The sequence below is a fragment of the Mycteria americana genome, chromosome 9, assembly GCF_035582795.1.
Source record: "Mycteria americana isolate JAX WOST 10 ecotype Jacksonville Zoo and Gardens chromosome 9, USCA_MyAme_1.0, whole genome shotgun sequence".
NCBI lineage: Eukaryota > Metazoa > Chordata > Aves > Ciconiiformes > Ciconiidae > Mycteria > Mycteria americana.
This window is the reverse complement of record NC_134373.1, coordinates 2,008,593-2,021,931: the sequence shown is the minus strand read 5'-3', so window position 1 is coordinate 2,021,931 and position 13,339 is coordinate 2,008,593. Positions and strand designations below refer to the sequence as shown.

At 52.3% G+C, this 13,339-nt stretch overlaps 1 protein-coding gene across 16 annotated transcripts in view; it reads left to right on the top strand.

Moving 5' to 3' along the window:
• LOC142414397 (uncharacterized) overlaps positions 1 to 13,339 on the top strand; it is an 86,133-nt gene that overhangs the window by 49,499 nt on the left and 23,295 nt on the right. For 8 of the 16 annotated variants that reach the window (XR_012777058.1, XR_012777059.1, XR_012777057.1 and 5 more), the window contains 2 exons: positions 9,159 to 9,321; positions 9,607 to 9,757. The exons of 4 other annotated variants lie outside the window; for them this stretch is intronic. Coding sequence is in view for 1 of the 12 variants with exons in the window: in XM_075511566.1 (XP_075367681.1) it covers positions 9,234 to 9,321 (88 nt within the window). In the remaining 11 variants the exon portion in view is untranslated. Of the gene's footprint in view, positions 1 to 777; positions 2,637 to 2,742; positions 4,212 to 9,158; positions 9,322 to 9,606; positions 9,758 to 13,339 lie in introns of those variants that run through there. 4 more of the 16 variants (XR_012777054.1, XM_075511566.1, XR_012777063.1 and 1 more) reach the window with 3 other exon arrangements.

Here is a 13,339-nt window from a genome sequence, read left to right as displayed (position 1 = left end):
GGCAATTGCACAGTTGGGCAGTCTTGGAGAAAAAAACCAGAAGGCCAAGTAATTCCAGCACGGTAAGTGCAGTTAAGCACTGCCATATGGCTTCTTTTGCAGAGGAAGAAGCGCACAGGGAGTGAGCCATCCCACCGCTTTCCCTTTAAAATGAACTTTCCAATTCTCCTCCTGCAAGTACTGGAAAAATTTGATGGCCTGTGGGGGGGTCACACAAGTTGGCGAGGTAATCGCAGAGAGCCCTGGGAAAAGGAGCCACAGGGAGTGCAAGATTTCCCCACGGATATTATCTAGTCTTTTGCTCTGCCCCAACTATGTCTGGGAGAAGGCTGATGGCAAGAGGGCAAGGCATTGCTAATGGTGGAGAACCTGAGGTGGATCAGAGAAGAGGGAGAAAAAAACTTTATCAAGGATGGGTGGTAAAACCCTGCCATGCCAGATGTGGAGGGAGGAAGAAGAAGTGGCTGCTGCTGGCCAAAGAGTGTTTGGACCTGTTAGAAACTATTGCAACCAGAAAAAATAGGTTTGAACAGTTTTATTTCCTGCAAGGTTTTTGATACAAGTTGGGAGGAAAGCAGGCAAATATTTTCCAGCAGGGACAGGAAAGAAAATAGTAGGATTTTCTGCTTCATTTAGTAAATCCATTGGGTTTGTCCCCAGTGTTCCCATTAGTTAGCCCCTCTTAACCTCCACTAACCTTGCTGGCAAGGGATCACCGATGCAGGCAGAAACCTGACTTGCTAACAAAAGTTTGCTCAAATACATCTCTCTCTGCAGATGAGGAACGAAAGGCAGCCTGCTCAGGGACTGAGTGAAAATAAAAGACTGGATAACAACAGGCCGGGGAAACAGCGGGTTTGATAAGCGATCGATCCTCAGAGACCATTCCTTAGCAGAGAGGAGGAGAGTGTTTGGGGGAAGCTCTTTTGGAGGGAGAGCATCCTTTGCTGAAGCAGGCTCAGAAGAAAGGATGGGAGCTGTACCAGAGAGACAGCCGGTGGGTGGGAGGAGGGAAGACGCAGAGCTTCGCAGCAGGGCAGCAAGTTAACGCGCATGTTTGCAGGCCGGGAATTTTTGGGGCTGAATGATAGAATTTGCTTATTTGTAGCAACCGAGATTTCACTGGCAGAGGAAGATTTCTTCTCCCCCATACCAGGCCCCTTCCAGAACCAAACCCCAGCATTGCTAACAGTTCACTGCAGTAGCTCATTGTCTGCTTGTTTTTTTCTTAAAACCTCAGCTCTGAAATCATATAATTGCATGAGAATATCTGCTTTAGTCTTTTCAAAAGGGTCTTTTTTAAAAAAAGGTTTGTACCCAACCCTGCTGCTCAAGAAGGAAGCTTTAAAATCATGAAAGCCCAGAAGACGGAAGGAAACAAACAACTGTGAACAATTAAAAAACCCCTCCAAGAAGCCACCTACCTGTCTTTTGGGGACATTCACGATGCTTGAAAGCACGTGGCTGGCAAGATCGCAATTGCAAACCACAGCTGCTAGGGCTGTTGAAAGAAATTTCGCCATCTCAATCACTGCCCATGAGCTGCAATAGTTAAAAGCTTGCCTCTGGTCCCCTTCCCCCTTCTCGCTCCAAAATCTGCTATTCCTGGTGCCTATAAAAATCGCCTTGTTTTATGTGAGCACTGGAAGCTGCCAGCAGGCGCAGCCCGGCTTTGGTAGCCCATTTTCTGGGGGACAGCCCTGCTGCTGACAGGGGGGTGAAGACCACCAGCAGCTCCTAGAGAGCTCCCACCGCAGCCTCTTCCCCTGTGCTAGCGTGATTCAGCGGGGCTGGGGATCTCCTAGATCCCTCCCCTCATGGAGGAATGTATTAATTACCCACCTTATAAAAGCCCTGCTAACATCTTTTTCTCCCTCTGGGCTTCGCTTTTCTCCTGGCCGGCTATCGCACCCGTGGCAGCACACCACTGCTTGGTTCCTCGTGCCTGCCCTGCTCCGTGGCTTGGGCTCTGTCTGGGCTGTGCACAGGCACAGACGGACGATGCCCGTCTCTCCAGCTTCCCATCCCCAGGACTCACGCAGCAAATGCACCTTGCTGCTTGTGGTCCCTTCAAGCAGACCATGGTGCCCGGGCTATGCTTTTCCTTCTGCACGTTCAGCTGGCCCGCACCCCTTTCTTAGCCTGGACAGGGTGTCACCGCTGGCATCGCCACCTCCCAGCATCTCTGCTGCTGGCACTGTCCCCTGCCGGGTGCCTTCGCACTGCTCTCAAGGCAGGATTGGCACCCGCACAGGTTTCCCCATGCAACCATCTCCTCATCAACCTCTCCCACAGCATCACTTCACGTCACGCTCGCACGCAGTTTCCCAAACGTGTAGCTCCCCTGCCACGAAGCGTGTCTTTTCACTCTGCTCTAATCATTTCTGAAGGCCTTTGAGGTGGAGCATCCCCTCTTGCAGCAGGGGCCGGCGAGCAGGAGCGTGCTTTGTGAAGGAGCTGCAGCAGGGGAAGGGGGGAAGCGTGGCCTCTGGCCGCTGGCTGCCGGCAGAAAGGCAAAGACTGCAGGCAGGCAGATAACAGGGGCCCAGACTGAGAGTGACAAGAACGATGATTAATATACGGGCAAAGGCTGCGTGAGATCCCAGCTTCAGGCCAAGAAGAAAGATTTTTAAGAAATGACTTGCCGGATACTGTGATTGATGGGGGGGGGGGAAAAAACCCAACAACCTAGCGGGCTTCAAACCGATATTTGCGCTGCTAATTGTTTTTAAATTCCCGCAGCATAACGAACGTGTACGCTTCCCTCACCCAGCGCTCGGCTGAGAATCGCTTACTCAAACACGCACGTGCGCCGCTTGAACAGAAGCAGCGTCGCTTGCCCCTGTGCCCACCCGTGCAAACTCTGCCGTGGTGCCGGCTGCCCAACGCCGCTGGGCACAACCGCCTGCGCCTGCCCCGCAGCCCGCGTCCGGCCCCTGCCTGCCGCTCTCCGACGCCCAGCGATGCTCCCGACCCCGGCAGCTGTTTCGTCGCCTGCTAACACACCTACCCTGGGCTGGGAGCCGGTTCCCTTCTGCCTTCCTGCTCGTGCTGCAGCTAGGGCATTGCTCAGCCCTGTCTGGATGTGCTTTTTATCGTAGGTTATTTCCACTGGAAATACATGCTCTTCTCTTTCACCCCGTGCCTGGCCTCTGCAGCTACTCTTGCAGATGGGTAATGCCTTGGGCTTGCTGGGGGTGTTTCCTACACACCGCTGACCACTTGAGCCGATTTCTCCTTATCCTCAGCAGCCCCAGTCTCTTCCTGGCCAGGGTTTTCTTTGGCATGTTTTCCTGGGTTTGCTGGCTCTCGACTCAAGCTGAGCTGGTGCAGAGACTCTCTCTGAAACCGTACCCTGCGTACGTGGACCATCGTGGTCCTGCCAAAGGACTCGGTGGCTTTCTGTGCTGCTGACCGAGTCGTTAGTGGCTACAGTAATTATAGGGGAGCACTTGAACTTCAGGGGAGGCCTAACTGGATCTAAATTTGTGGGATTGGGTAGGTTTCTTCCTCTTTTAAATTGTCCTTAATGGTATTTGGTTAAAGCGGTGCGAGAGCTGCAATGAGTGGTTTGGTAGCTAGAGCGGGAGGTAGCATGATGTCTGTGTGTTTATGTCCTTCTCTGCTATGGGTTGACCACCTCTGGCAGTACTCCTGGCAGACCCCAGCAAGTGTAAGCGGTGCTGTTGGTAAATCGTTCGTCTGCTGGTATACGGTGGAAAAAAGAGCAGATGATGGAAGATGCCTCTGAGTTCCTCGGAAGTGTGTATATCCTGCATTTGTTGGCTTGGTCACCTCAAGCTGGGGTGAAGCACAGAGCTGTTGAGCCAAGCCAGAGAGGAGCCGGGTGGCTATGGGGACCAAACTGGCCTAGTGAAGGCAGAAGGGCTACCTTTGGTTTTAGCACAGTAATTTGATGGGTGCCAGGGGCTGTTTCTTTTTCCTCACACCCTGGCTCCAGTTGGTTTTAATGCAGACAGCCACTACATCACCCACTAAGCAAACAGAAGGGAGGAGGAAGGGGTGTCAAACCAGTCCGGCACGCAGGGACGCAGTGGCTCAGCCGGTGGCATGCAGCGAAGGGGAGGGCTTCTCCCCAGGGTCAAGTCTCGGTTATGGGGGCAGCAGGGAGGCTCTTGGCTTGGTCATGTCCCCCATCAGATCCCTGTGAACTCTGCACGTAAAAGCAGTGTCAGGCTCTGGGATGATGGTCCCAGAGGGACCACAGTGACCATCCAAGCAACACCTAAGGGAGGCCTTCCTTGCAAGGGAAGAGGCACTTCAGTGCAGTATGTCTCTGAGCTACATGTAGGACACAGAGCCCCATCTCTTGCCTACAAGGCTGGGGGTTCAGTACGTCTCTGAGTTCCCCGTCCCACCGGAGCACGCATTTCATAGGGCCGAATCCTCCGGTAATGTGCTTTCCCTTGCTCTTTCTGTCCTTTGCTTCGGGAGAACTTTACTGCCATCTCCGTCTTGCAAAGATGACGGAGTGAGTTTTGCTTTTCAGGAGGGAAGATTGGGTTGCAGTCATCCCAAACACAGCCCTTTCTCCCCAAAACAGCTGGCGAGGTGGAGGGACCTGCCCTGAGAGCACACCCTCCTGCCCCCGCTGCTATCCGTCATTAAGAACCTGTAATGCAATTCCTACACGGCTCCCTTGGATAGGAACAGATGATGCCAAGCCAAAGGTTAGGCAGGCAATTTCACTCGGTGTTGTAATTAGGGCACGCCGGTGCCTGTGCTTTGTAGGCATGTTATTAATATTCACAACCTTCAAAAAATCGCTGCTCTGCCCCGGCTGCTCTTTGCTGGTAGGAGCCGTTTGAAATCCACGTTGCCTTTCTTTATAGCCTCTAGCCACGCATCTTCCGTGAACTGGATCTTCCCCTGCTTAAGGCACAGAGCCAGCAAAACCTCCTTGAAAACTCAAACAATGGAAGCCCATGGCAATGGTTTCATTTTCTGTCCTGCTGGGTAGAGGGTAGCAGGGTCTGCTCCTAAAAACCTCCTCCCAGACCATTTCAGGTGTCCCCAGGTGACTTTGTTCCCCGTTCACTGGGAGGTTTCCACCTGCCATTGCATGCATGCTGCTCTCGTCCTGCAGGTAGGGCGTGGGAACTGAGGCAGTGGTGGGGACAGGGAGCAAGTGACTCATCCAGGTCACCAACCAAGCAGCAGCTCAGATGAGTCCCTTCCCAGCAGATGACATGCTGGACTTAAGAGCTCTCCCTTCTCTGGTGGTGGCCGGGTGTGCTGGTTTGGGCTGGGATAGAGTCTTCTTCACAGTAGCTCGGATGGGGCTCTGTTTTGGATGTGTGCGGGAAACAGTGTTGATAACACAGGGGTGTTTTCGTTCCTGCTGAGCAGTGCTCACACACAGTCAAGGCCTTTTCTGCTCCTCACCCCACCCCACCAGCGAGTGGGCTGGGGGGCACAAGGAGCTGGGAGGGGACACAGCCAGGACAGCTGACCCCAACTGACCAAAGGGCTATTCCATACCATATGGCGTCATGCTCCGTATATAAAGCTGGGGAAGAAGAAGGAAGGGGGAATGTTCGGAGTGATGGCGTTTGCCTTCCCAAGTCACCGTTATGTGTGATGGAGCCCTGCTGTCCTGGGGATGGCTGAACCCCTGCCTGACCATGGAAGGGAGTGAATGAATTCCTTGCTTTGCTTTGCTTGCGTGCGCGGCTTTTGCTTTCCCTATTAAACTGTCTTTACCTCAGCCCACGAGTGTTCTCACTTTTACCCTTCCGATTCTCTCCCCCATCCCACCGGGGGGGAGTGAGCGAGCGGCTGCGTGGGGCTTGGTTGCCAGCCGGGGTTAAACCACACCACCGGGCATCCAAACGCATGCTTGAGTGGCTGTCTTGTGAGTAACTCTGTAATGAGCTGTGCAATCACGAGAATAGATCTCGCAGAAAATCTTCTTCCATGGCGGAAATATTCCACTTATTTTTATCCTCATTTCCTGTCTGTTAGCCAGTTAATTATCCCTTAGAGGACTTTCTCTAAGTCTTTTTTGGGAAGGAAACTTGGCAAATGCTGCCTGAATGTCCTTGTCCATTTAAATGAGAACAGAGGATTCAATTTTAGTACCTTCTGGAGAAAAAGTCTTGAAAAAGTCTTTTTATTTTTTTTTTGTGAGACTGTGTGGGGTTTTTTTCCCCTGACCATGACAAGCTGCCAGTAACAGAGCTTTCCTCTCTGGATTTTCTGCCACGATGCACACAGCCGTCTCTGCAGTGGGAGCATGAGCAGGAGACACTTGTACTCCAGCATGTCCGTGCATTAAATGGATGGGCGCCCGGGCTTGGTCCAAAGCTGCTCATCCCGTGCTGGGGCCATCGTGCTGCGTGGCATCCCTCTGTTCTCCCAGTCATCAGCCTCTTTAATGGATGTCCTTGAGGAAGCATTTTAAAATGCAAACCATTTTCGTTGCCATAGCAACGGCTTTTCTGGAAATGGGAGAAAGCCGCGCATCCCGGGAGGTCAGAGCCACTTTGTGAGACGCTGTGGGTTTGCGGTAGGTGCTGCTAGCGGGAGCGCAGGTCGCAGCCGCCCTCCCCAGGTTCCGTGCTGCTGCTGTAGGGCTGCGTGGGAGGCCCACTGCCAGGTCGCAGTGCCTCCCGATGGGAACAGCTTGGGCTGAATTTGCAGATACCTCTGGTGTCCACCATCCCTCAGGCTCCTGCAAGCCCGAGCTATGGTTTCACGTAAGCCCAAGCTGCAACCAAAGGAGCTCTCCAGATGAGCATACATAACTTTGGAGTTTCCCAACAGGCTCAGAGCGAGCACAGGGCTGCCGTGCGAAAATATGGAGTGTGGTGGCCGCATCCTCCCCGCTGTCACCTGTCCCTTTGCCGTAGACTTGCAGGACTGGGTCCCACGGTCCCCAGTTCTCCGCTTGCAGATTGACCCTATTAACTCAGACGGGGGACTCACACAGTGCTCCCCATGCCATGCTTGGGATGAGACGTGGCACATCTCTTGTTTAGTGTTCCCATCATGGCAGGGGAACCTGTCCAACCTCCTGAAGCTGTAGAGTCAAGTGGGAACACAGGAAAGTGCTGGCAGCAAACCCGCTGCAACCCTCACCTGCTTCCAAAACCACAGCTGGCAGATGGTAGAGATCAGCCGGATTAATCTCAAGCAGTTTGTGGATACTCTTCTCATGCAAATATATAGGGAAAGGTGGGTTATCCTTTTAGGTTGTTGGCACGGCGATGGAAGAGGGTGTTCCCAGAGCACGGCCACTCACTGTGTTCCCCAGCAGGCACGGTTCAGAGCTGCCAGACTTGCTGCCATGCCTTCCCTGAGTTCATACGTGTGCTGCAAGAGCACACGAATGAGTGGGGCCAGGCCTTTGGTAGCCAAAGACGCCAAGCCTGTAGATTTCCTTCCATGCTGGAGTTGCGTGCTAGAAGGGATCAGGGAGGGAGCGCGTGTTTCAACACTTACAAAAGTCCATGCCAGACGAGATGGCTGCTTTGTAATACGCAACCTCTGCAGTCTCTGTGTCGTGAACTCGAACGGCCTCTTTGGATCAAGCCCCAGGGAGAAGCTGCCAAGGCTGGCGATGCACTGCTGGAATTGCCCTCCTGGATCTTACTGCTACCTGTACAAAATGCACTGAGGGATAGAGGAAAACCCCCTGGTCTGGGCATTGCTTTAGTGCTTGAATGATGTCTGTTCATCTTCAAAACCCTTGTACAAAGCAGAGGAAGTTGCTTTGTCTCTGAGGCACCTCAAATATTGACTTTGGGGGTTCTGTCCTCCATCCTGACCCTTCTGTATCATTTCCTGAGAAGAGAGCGTCTTTTCCTAGTGCAGGTTGGTGGAACTTCCCATAAAGCTAAGAAGGACATCAACCTTTGACTTCTAATTGATTTGGCTTCTGACTCTCATGTGGCTTCACCAGACATTTAATGCACCAAAGTTTGCCTAGGGCAACTCCTTCCCTGTCACCAGAAATTATTTCCAGTGTTGTCTGACACTGAGGCACAGTTAGGCAGAGCTTGGAAGCCAACCAAGTTATTGCACCTTCACCGGTTACTGAGTGTAACTGAATCACAGCAGTAGGATGTGCATCATGTGCTGTTAGTCTGTGGGATGTGTGAGGCAGAAAGCGCTCTTGGTCCTTCATCTGCATTGCCTTACGTGGAGCACAGCAGTCATATATGTCCCAGAAAGCTCATGCGAAGTGGTGCATGCATTTTTAAAGGGTCATCATCTCTCTTTTGCCTCCAATATGCTAACTTAGCATCTCTCTGTCTAGCAGGAGCTCCTGCTGAGAGCTGTGAGTGATCAGTACAGAGCAGTAAGTGATGCCTGAGGAAGGACCCAGCACTGACCCTTTTGAGATACATAGATGTTGTTGGGGTGGCAGTGGTGTGACAAGATCCATTTCCCGTGACGCATTCCTGGGAAATTATGTCTTAGCAAGAATGCAGAGGTCTTGCCTTTGCTTGCGCTTGTGTGAAACCTCCCGTCCTGCAATGTCCAGTCATGCTTCTCTCGCTCCCATCCTTTCCAAGGGATGTCTGCAGCGGCCCCGTGTGCTCACACCATCAAGAGGGTGAGGACTGGCACCCAGCAAATCTAGCAGCTGTATGCTGTCGATGGGAGCACGGTGTGAACTCTCAAGCTGAACAGTTTACTTAGCCATGTTCTGCATTGTCGCCTGTGGGCTTTACTCTGTGTACCTGTGGATAAATATGTCTCTATTATATGTCACTATTTTAGTCTTGGAGGGTTTGGGGCGAGGAATTCTGGTTCTGTGGAAATCAGTGGTGCTGTTGACTTCCAAGACATGAAGATCCTGCTTCTTTGCTTCCTGAAACACATGGCCCTCCTGTCCTTGCAAGACAGGGCTCCTTTTCCTGGAAACGGTAATCCATGCTATTGCTCATCACTGTTGTCACTAGCCTGAGCCAGATTTGGTTTGATTTTTAGCTGAGTTTTGGACCTGTTCTAATTTGGACTAGGTGACATTGGCTCTGCCAGAGTTGTTCTTCACACAAGAATGCGTCACCGGGCATCTGTGCCAAAGGAATGGGACCCATTAATTTCCTTTCCCTTTATAGACCCAGCTGCACGTTCATCTTTTAAAAGCAAAGAGCTCATTAATGTAGAATTTTCTTCCCAAAATGTAGAAGCGTCGCTGACTCCTACACATCCACGTACACAGAGGTGCTTCCACCCACCTCCACAGTCTAAGCCATGGCCAGATGTCCCCTTCGAGGTCCAGCCCCTTGTATCTAGCTCCTCTGACCTACTGGCAGGACTCCTCAGACGGAAGGACCGATTTTAGTCAAGGTAAGCTAAGATGACGTTTTGAGCAAGCGCTCATGTGAACAGCTCAGCTGAACATTGAAGTGATATTGCAAGCTTAAACAGATGAAGCCAAAGTAACTTATCACCTTTTATCGATAAGTGATTTTTTTCTTTCTAATGAAGTGAGCAAACCTGAGCATTGCTACAAAAATTTCAAGTGGGTGGGAAACAGGATGAGAGACAGTCAACAGGATGCATTCAGAAGTGAACAGCACTGCTCAGGGATTAATTTTGGAACCTGTCTTCACTCCTGTCTGTCTTAATGAGCTGGGCACACATGGAGGAGTGTATGGATCACTTCTGCAGATGAGACAGCTGAGAGTATTGCCAATGTGGAAGAGGATCTGAATGTCACACAGGAAGGATGGAGCGACCTCGGGGACTGTTACAAGAAGCGGTGTGAGATGCCATAACTTGGGTAGTGTGTTTGGATCTATTAATAAAACTTCTCCCATTTGCTAGGCCATCATCCACGTGAGTTATCAGAGGAAGAGGAAGTGGGGTAGTAACTAATTGCAGGATGACTATAGGCACAGGCGGATGTTGCTAGTGCAATCCTAAGAGATGTATTTAGCAGAGAGGGAAGCAGTGCTGCCTCCGTACGAGGCTTTGATTAGACCTTGTCCAGTTCATTGCTTAGAGCTCAGGAAGAGCGAGCTGCCAGCAGAAGTGGTGTGGAGGAGCAGGCAGTGGAGAGCCTGCCCTACAAGGGGATGCTAAAGAGTGGGCTTGTGGAAATAGAAAACTGAATGTGGGTACAGTTCTGCCCCTCATCTGCCCCTCTCGTGGATATCAAGGAGGGGGCAAGGTCAGCACATTAGGACACTGTGCCACAGGGGAGGTGAACATGGGCTGGGTAAGAAGCAGGCATGGGCTGGGAATTCAGCAGTCTCTTTCCCGTCCTCCTAGTGCGTACAGGAGGACAGGAAAGTACAGGAGGAGTAAAGTGGTGTACCTGTGCACAGCTATTCCCACCCAGAAAAGCTACTGCCTTAGTGCAAAGGCATGCCTAAGGCAGACTGAAGACTGGCAAGAAAGAGAAGATTGCAGCCTGATGGTTTCACTTCACCAGCGTGACATCTATGCCTGCCTGCGTGCGCTTGCCTGCGCGCGCATGTATCTCCTCCAACAATCTTAGCTGGCTCCATTTCCAGCCTCTTTAAACCTGTAAACCCTCTGTTAGCTGCCTTCCCAGCTTGCCACACAGGAGCGTCATTAAGGCTATGTAGGCAAGGAAATGATCCTACGTGGCTTTTGTGGAGTAGCGTAATACTGGAGTAATTAACTCGCATAACCCTTAATGTGAGTGCTCCCGGTGCCAGAAGTAAGCGCCTTCGTGGTCTCACGCCCCACCATCGCTGCACCGGTTGAATTGCTCTCCGTAGGAGGTTTAGGCTTGGGGCTGCTCAGCAGCAGTACTCTTTGGGAGGGAGCGGATAGGAACAGGGTAAGAAGTGCACTCTCAGCAGGCTGCCTGCTTGGGAACGATGTACTTGCAGCTTCGCAAGTCCCTCTGCCCCGTGGGATTTCCTGAACCCAGCCCGGGACGTGCCCTGGCATAGGGCTCGCTCCTGATGCCAAGCTCTGAGTGCAGATGACTTTCTGTAGCAAAACAATGAGCGGTTTGGACCTAGCAGAACATACAGAGCACATCTCGGCTTTCCGGGGAGGCTGATCTGCCCTGGAACAAGACCTCCTAACCGGCATTACTCTTTGGCACATCTTCAGATCTCTTTGTGCTTAGCCCCCATACCTCACCTGCAGCAACCAAGGTTAACACTGGCAAGCAAAGGCATCCTTGATGTGTTTGTGAAACCCCTATGGGCAGGCACTAGCTAATGAATCTATAAAGAAAGGTTTTTCTCCGTAAAACTAAACCAACCCTTGCTGAGGGCCCACAAAGCAGAATTGTGGTTCCTGTTGCTTCTGAGCAGTTGGAGGGAGGATCTATTTTTCACAACACGCAGGCACCAGATATTGTATTCAGTTCAAAAGCGGTAACGTAAATCTCTTTTTTCCGCCAGGGTTGTTAACACAATCAAATATTCATTCACAGCACATGTTGGCAAATATGGGCTTGATATAAAGTAATTCACCCCCGGTGTGTATCGTTTAATGTGATTATTCTTCCGAGTAATCAAGCCTCCTTTGGCCAAACTGAACTGCGGTTTCAGGAACGCACCAAGCAGGCGGTTGGTTTGGGTGGCCGATGGACGGAGGCGATTTCGCAAAAAAGCCTGTGGGATTGCTGGCAGAAGCTGGTGCTGACACCAAACACTGCGTGAGGCTGAATGAGATACGATGCCTGCCCAGGCAATAGAGCCGGGAGCTTTTCACTCCTATGGCTCTGGGAGGATTAGGGAGAGGAGAAACTTTGTACGTCAGAACCTGGCTCCCCGCTCTGTTGCAGATTTTAGGAAGAGGTTTACTAGCAGCTTCTTCTGGAAGCAAGTGGGTGATTGCTGTCCTTCAGGATACGCGGCTAAATGGTGCTCTGCTCCAAGACACGTGTGGGTTGGTCTGTTCCTCTGGCAAGGCAAGGCATGGAAAACAGCGGTGTAATCTCTCCAGGATGGATGGAGTGCTCGTACAGTCAGCAGGTCATGAGTTTTGTGAGATCTCACGGTTATTCCTTCAGGTCCCGGCACCCAGAGACATAGGAGTAGAAAGAAACCTCCTGGCAATGGAATTGTCTGGATTCTATGCTTGGGATGACACAGCTGTACAGATGTGGTCAGACTGCAGCCCAAGGCGCAGGCATTAGGGGAAAGCCGAGTTTCCTGAGGTCTTCCTTGAAGCATGCTTGCTTCTAAGCCCATCTCCCAACTGTGAGTACTTTTATCCTTGCCATGGGATGGTGGGGAGATAACATCACTGCTTCTTCTCTGCTGAGCTGTGTCCTCGAGTTCAGGCTCTCACACCCGGCAAACGGCCGTCAATGGCTTTTGTAGGCAGTTTTGGGATAAGCATGTGGGCCCTCGCTCTCCTCCAGCTGCACGTGCTGGCATGAGTGGTGCCTTCCTTCTGCAGCTCCACTCCAGGTGACTTAATTACTCAGAAATAAAATGGGTTTTATTGTAAAGTGACATCCCCCCGCAGAGAAGCTGACCGGTGTCCCCGTGCATCCCTGGCTGAGCTGGGTGGGTGTTTCGTGGCTTCCTTGTGCCACGAAATTGTGCCTCAGGAATTTTGCCAGTCTCCCCCAGTTTCTGTGCCAAAGATGGTCTCCATCCGCTTTCCTGCCCACCGCCTGCCTCATCCTTTCACCGGAGGACTCTCCTCCCTGGCACTGTGAGCAACAGCAAGCACGTCCCGCGCCCTGCAGTGCCCTGAGCCTTCCATAAGCTGCTGCCCTCTCTCAGCGAGACACCGACGGGTCCAGCACGTGGCAGAGCTGTGGGAGGTCACGGAGGAATAAAGCTGCTGTTTCGAGGCAGGTGCCTCTTCCCCCACCGTGACCCAGGCTGGCTCTGCCCTTCTCTTGTGCCACGTTGATGCCGCTTCTCTCCCATTTCCCTGCCGAAGGGGAAGTGCCACAGCGGTGATGGATGCAAAGAAGCAGGCTTGTGACCGTGACACATTTCTTGTTAGTCAGCAGCGATCCTCTCGGGTTTCAAACGGGCCGAGGCGATGAGCCTGTGCCTCTAGATGTTTGCTGGGGAGGCAGGAAGGGAAGGCAGGTCCAACTGAATGGGCAGGCTGAAGCTGACCATGCTCCCAGGGAGGGGGGGGTTAGGTTTTCAGGGAGATTTTAGACATGGGCAGGGGGTGCTGAGGGGAGCTGGGAGCCAGACGGCGTCTGTGGGAGAGTGGGGATTGGGAGGGGGAGGCACGATCCCACGCTGAGTGCTGGCTGCCGGCTGTATGTCCTCTGCACGGTGGTGACTAACGCATTGCGGCGGACCCAGCAAGAGTCCTGCCCCCAGCGTGCACTCCTCCGTGGCCTCCCAGGCTTGTGGGCACAACAAAGCACAGAGGGACATGCCCTCCGTGTCCCAGG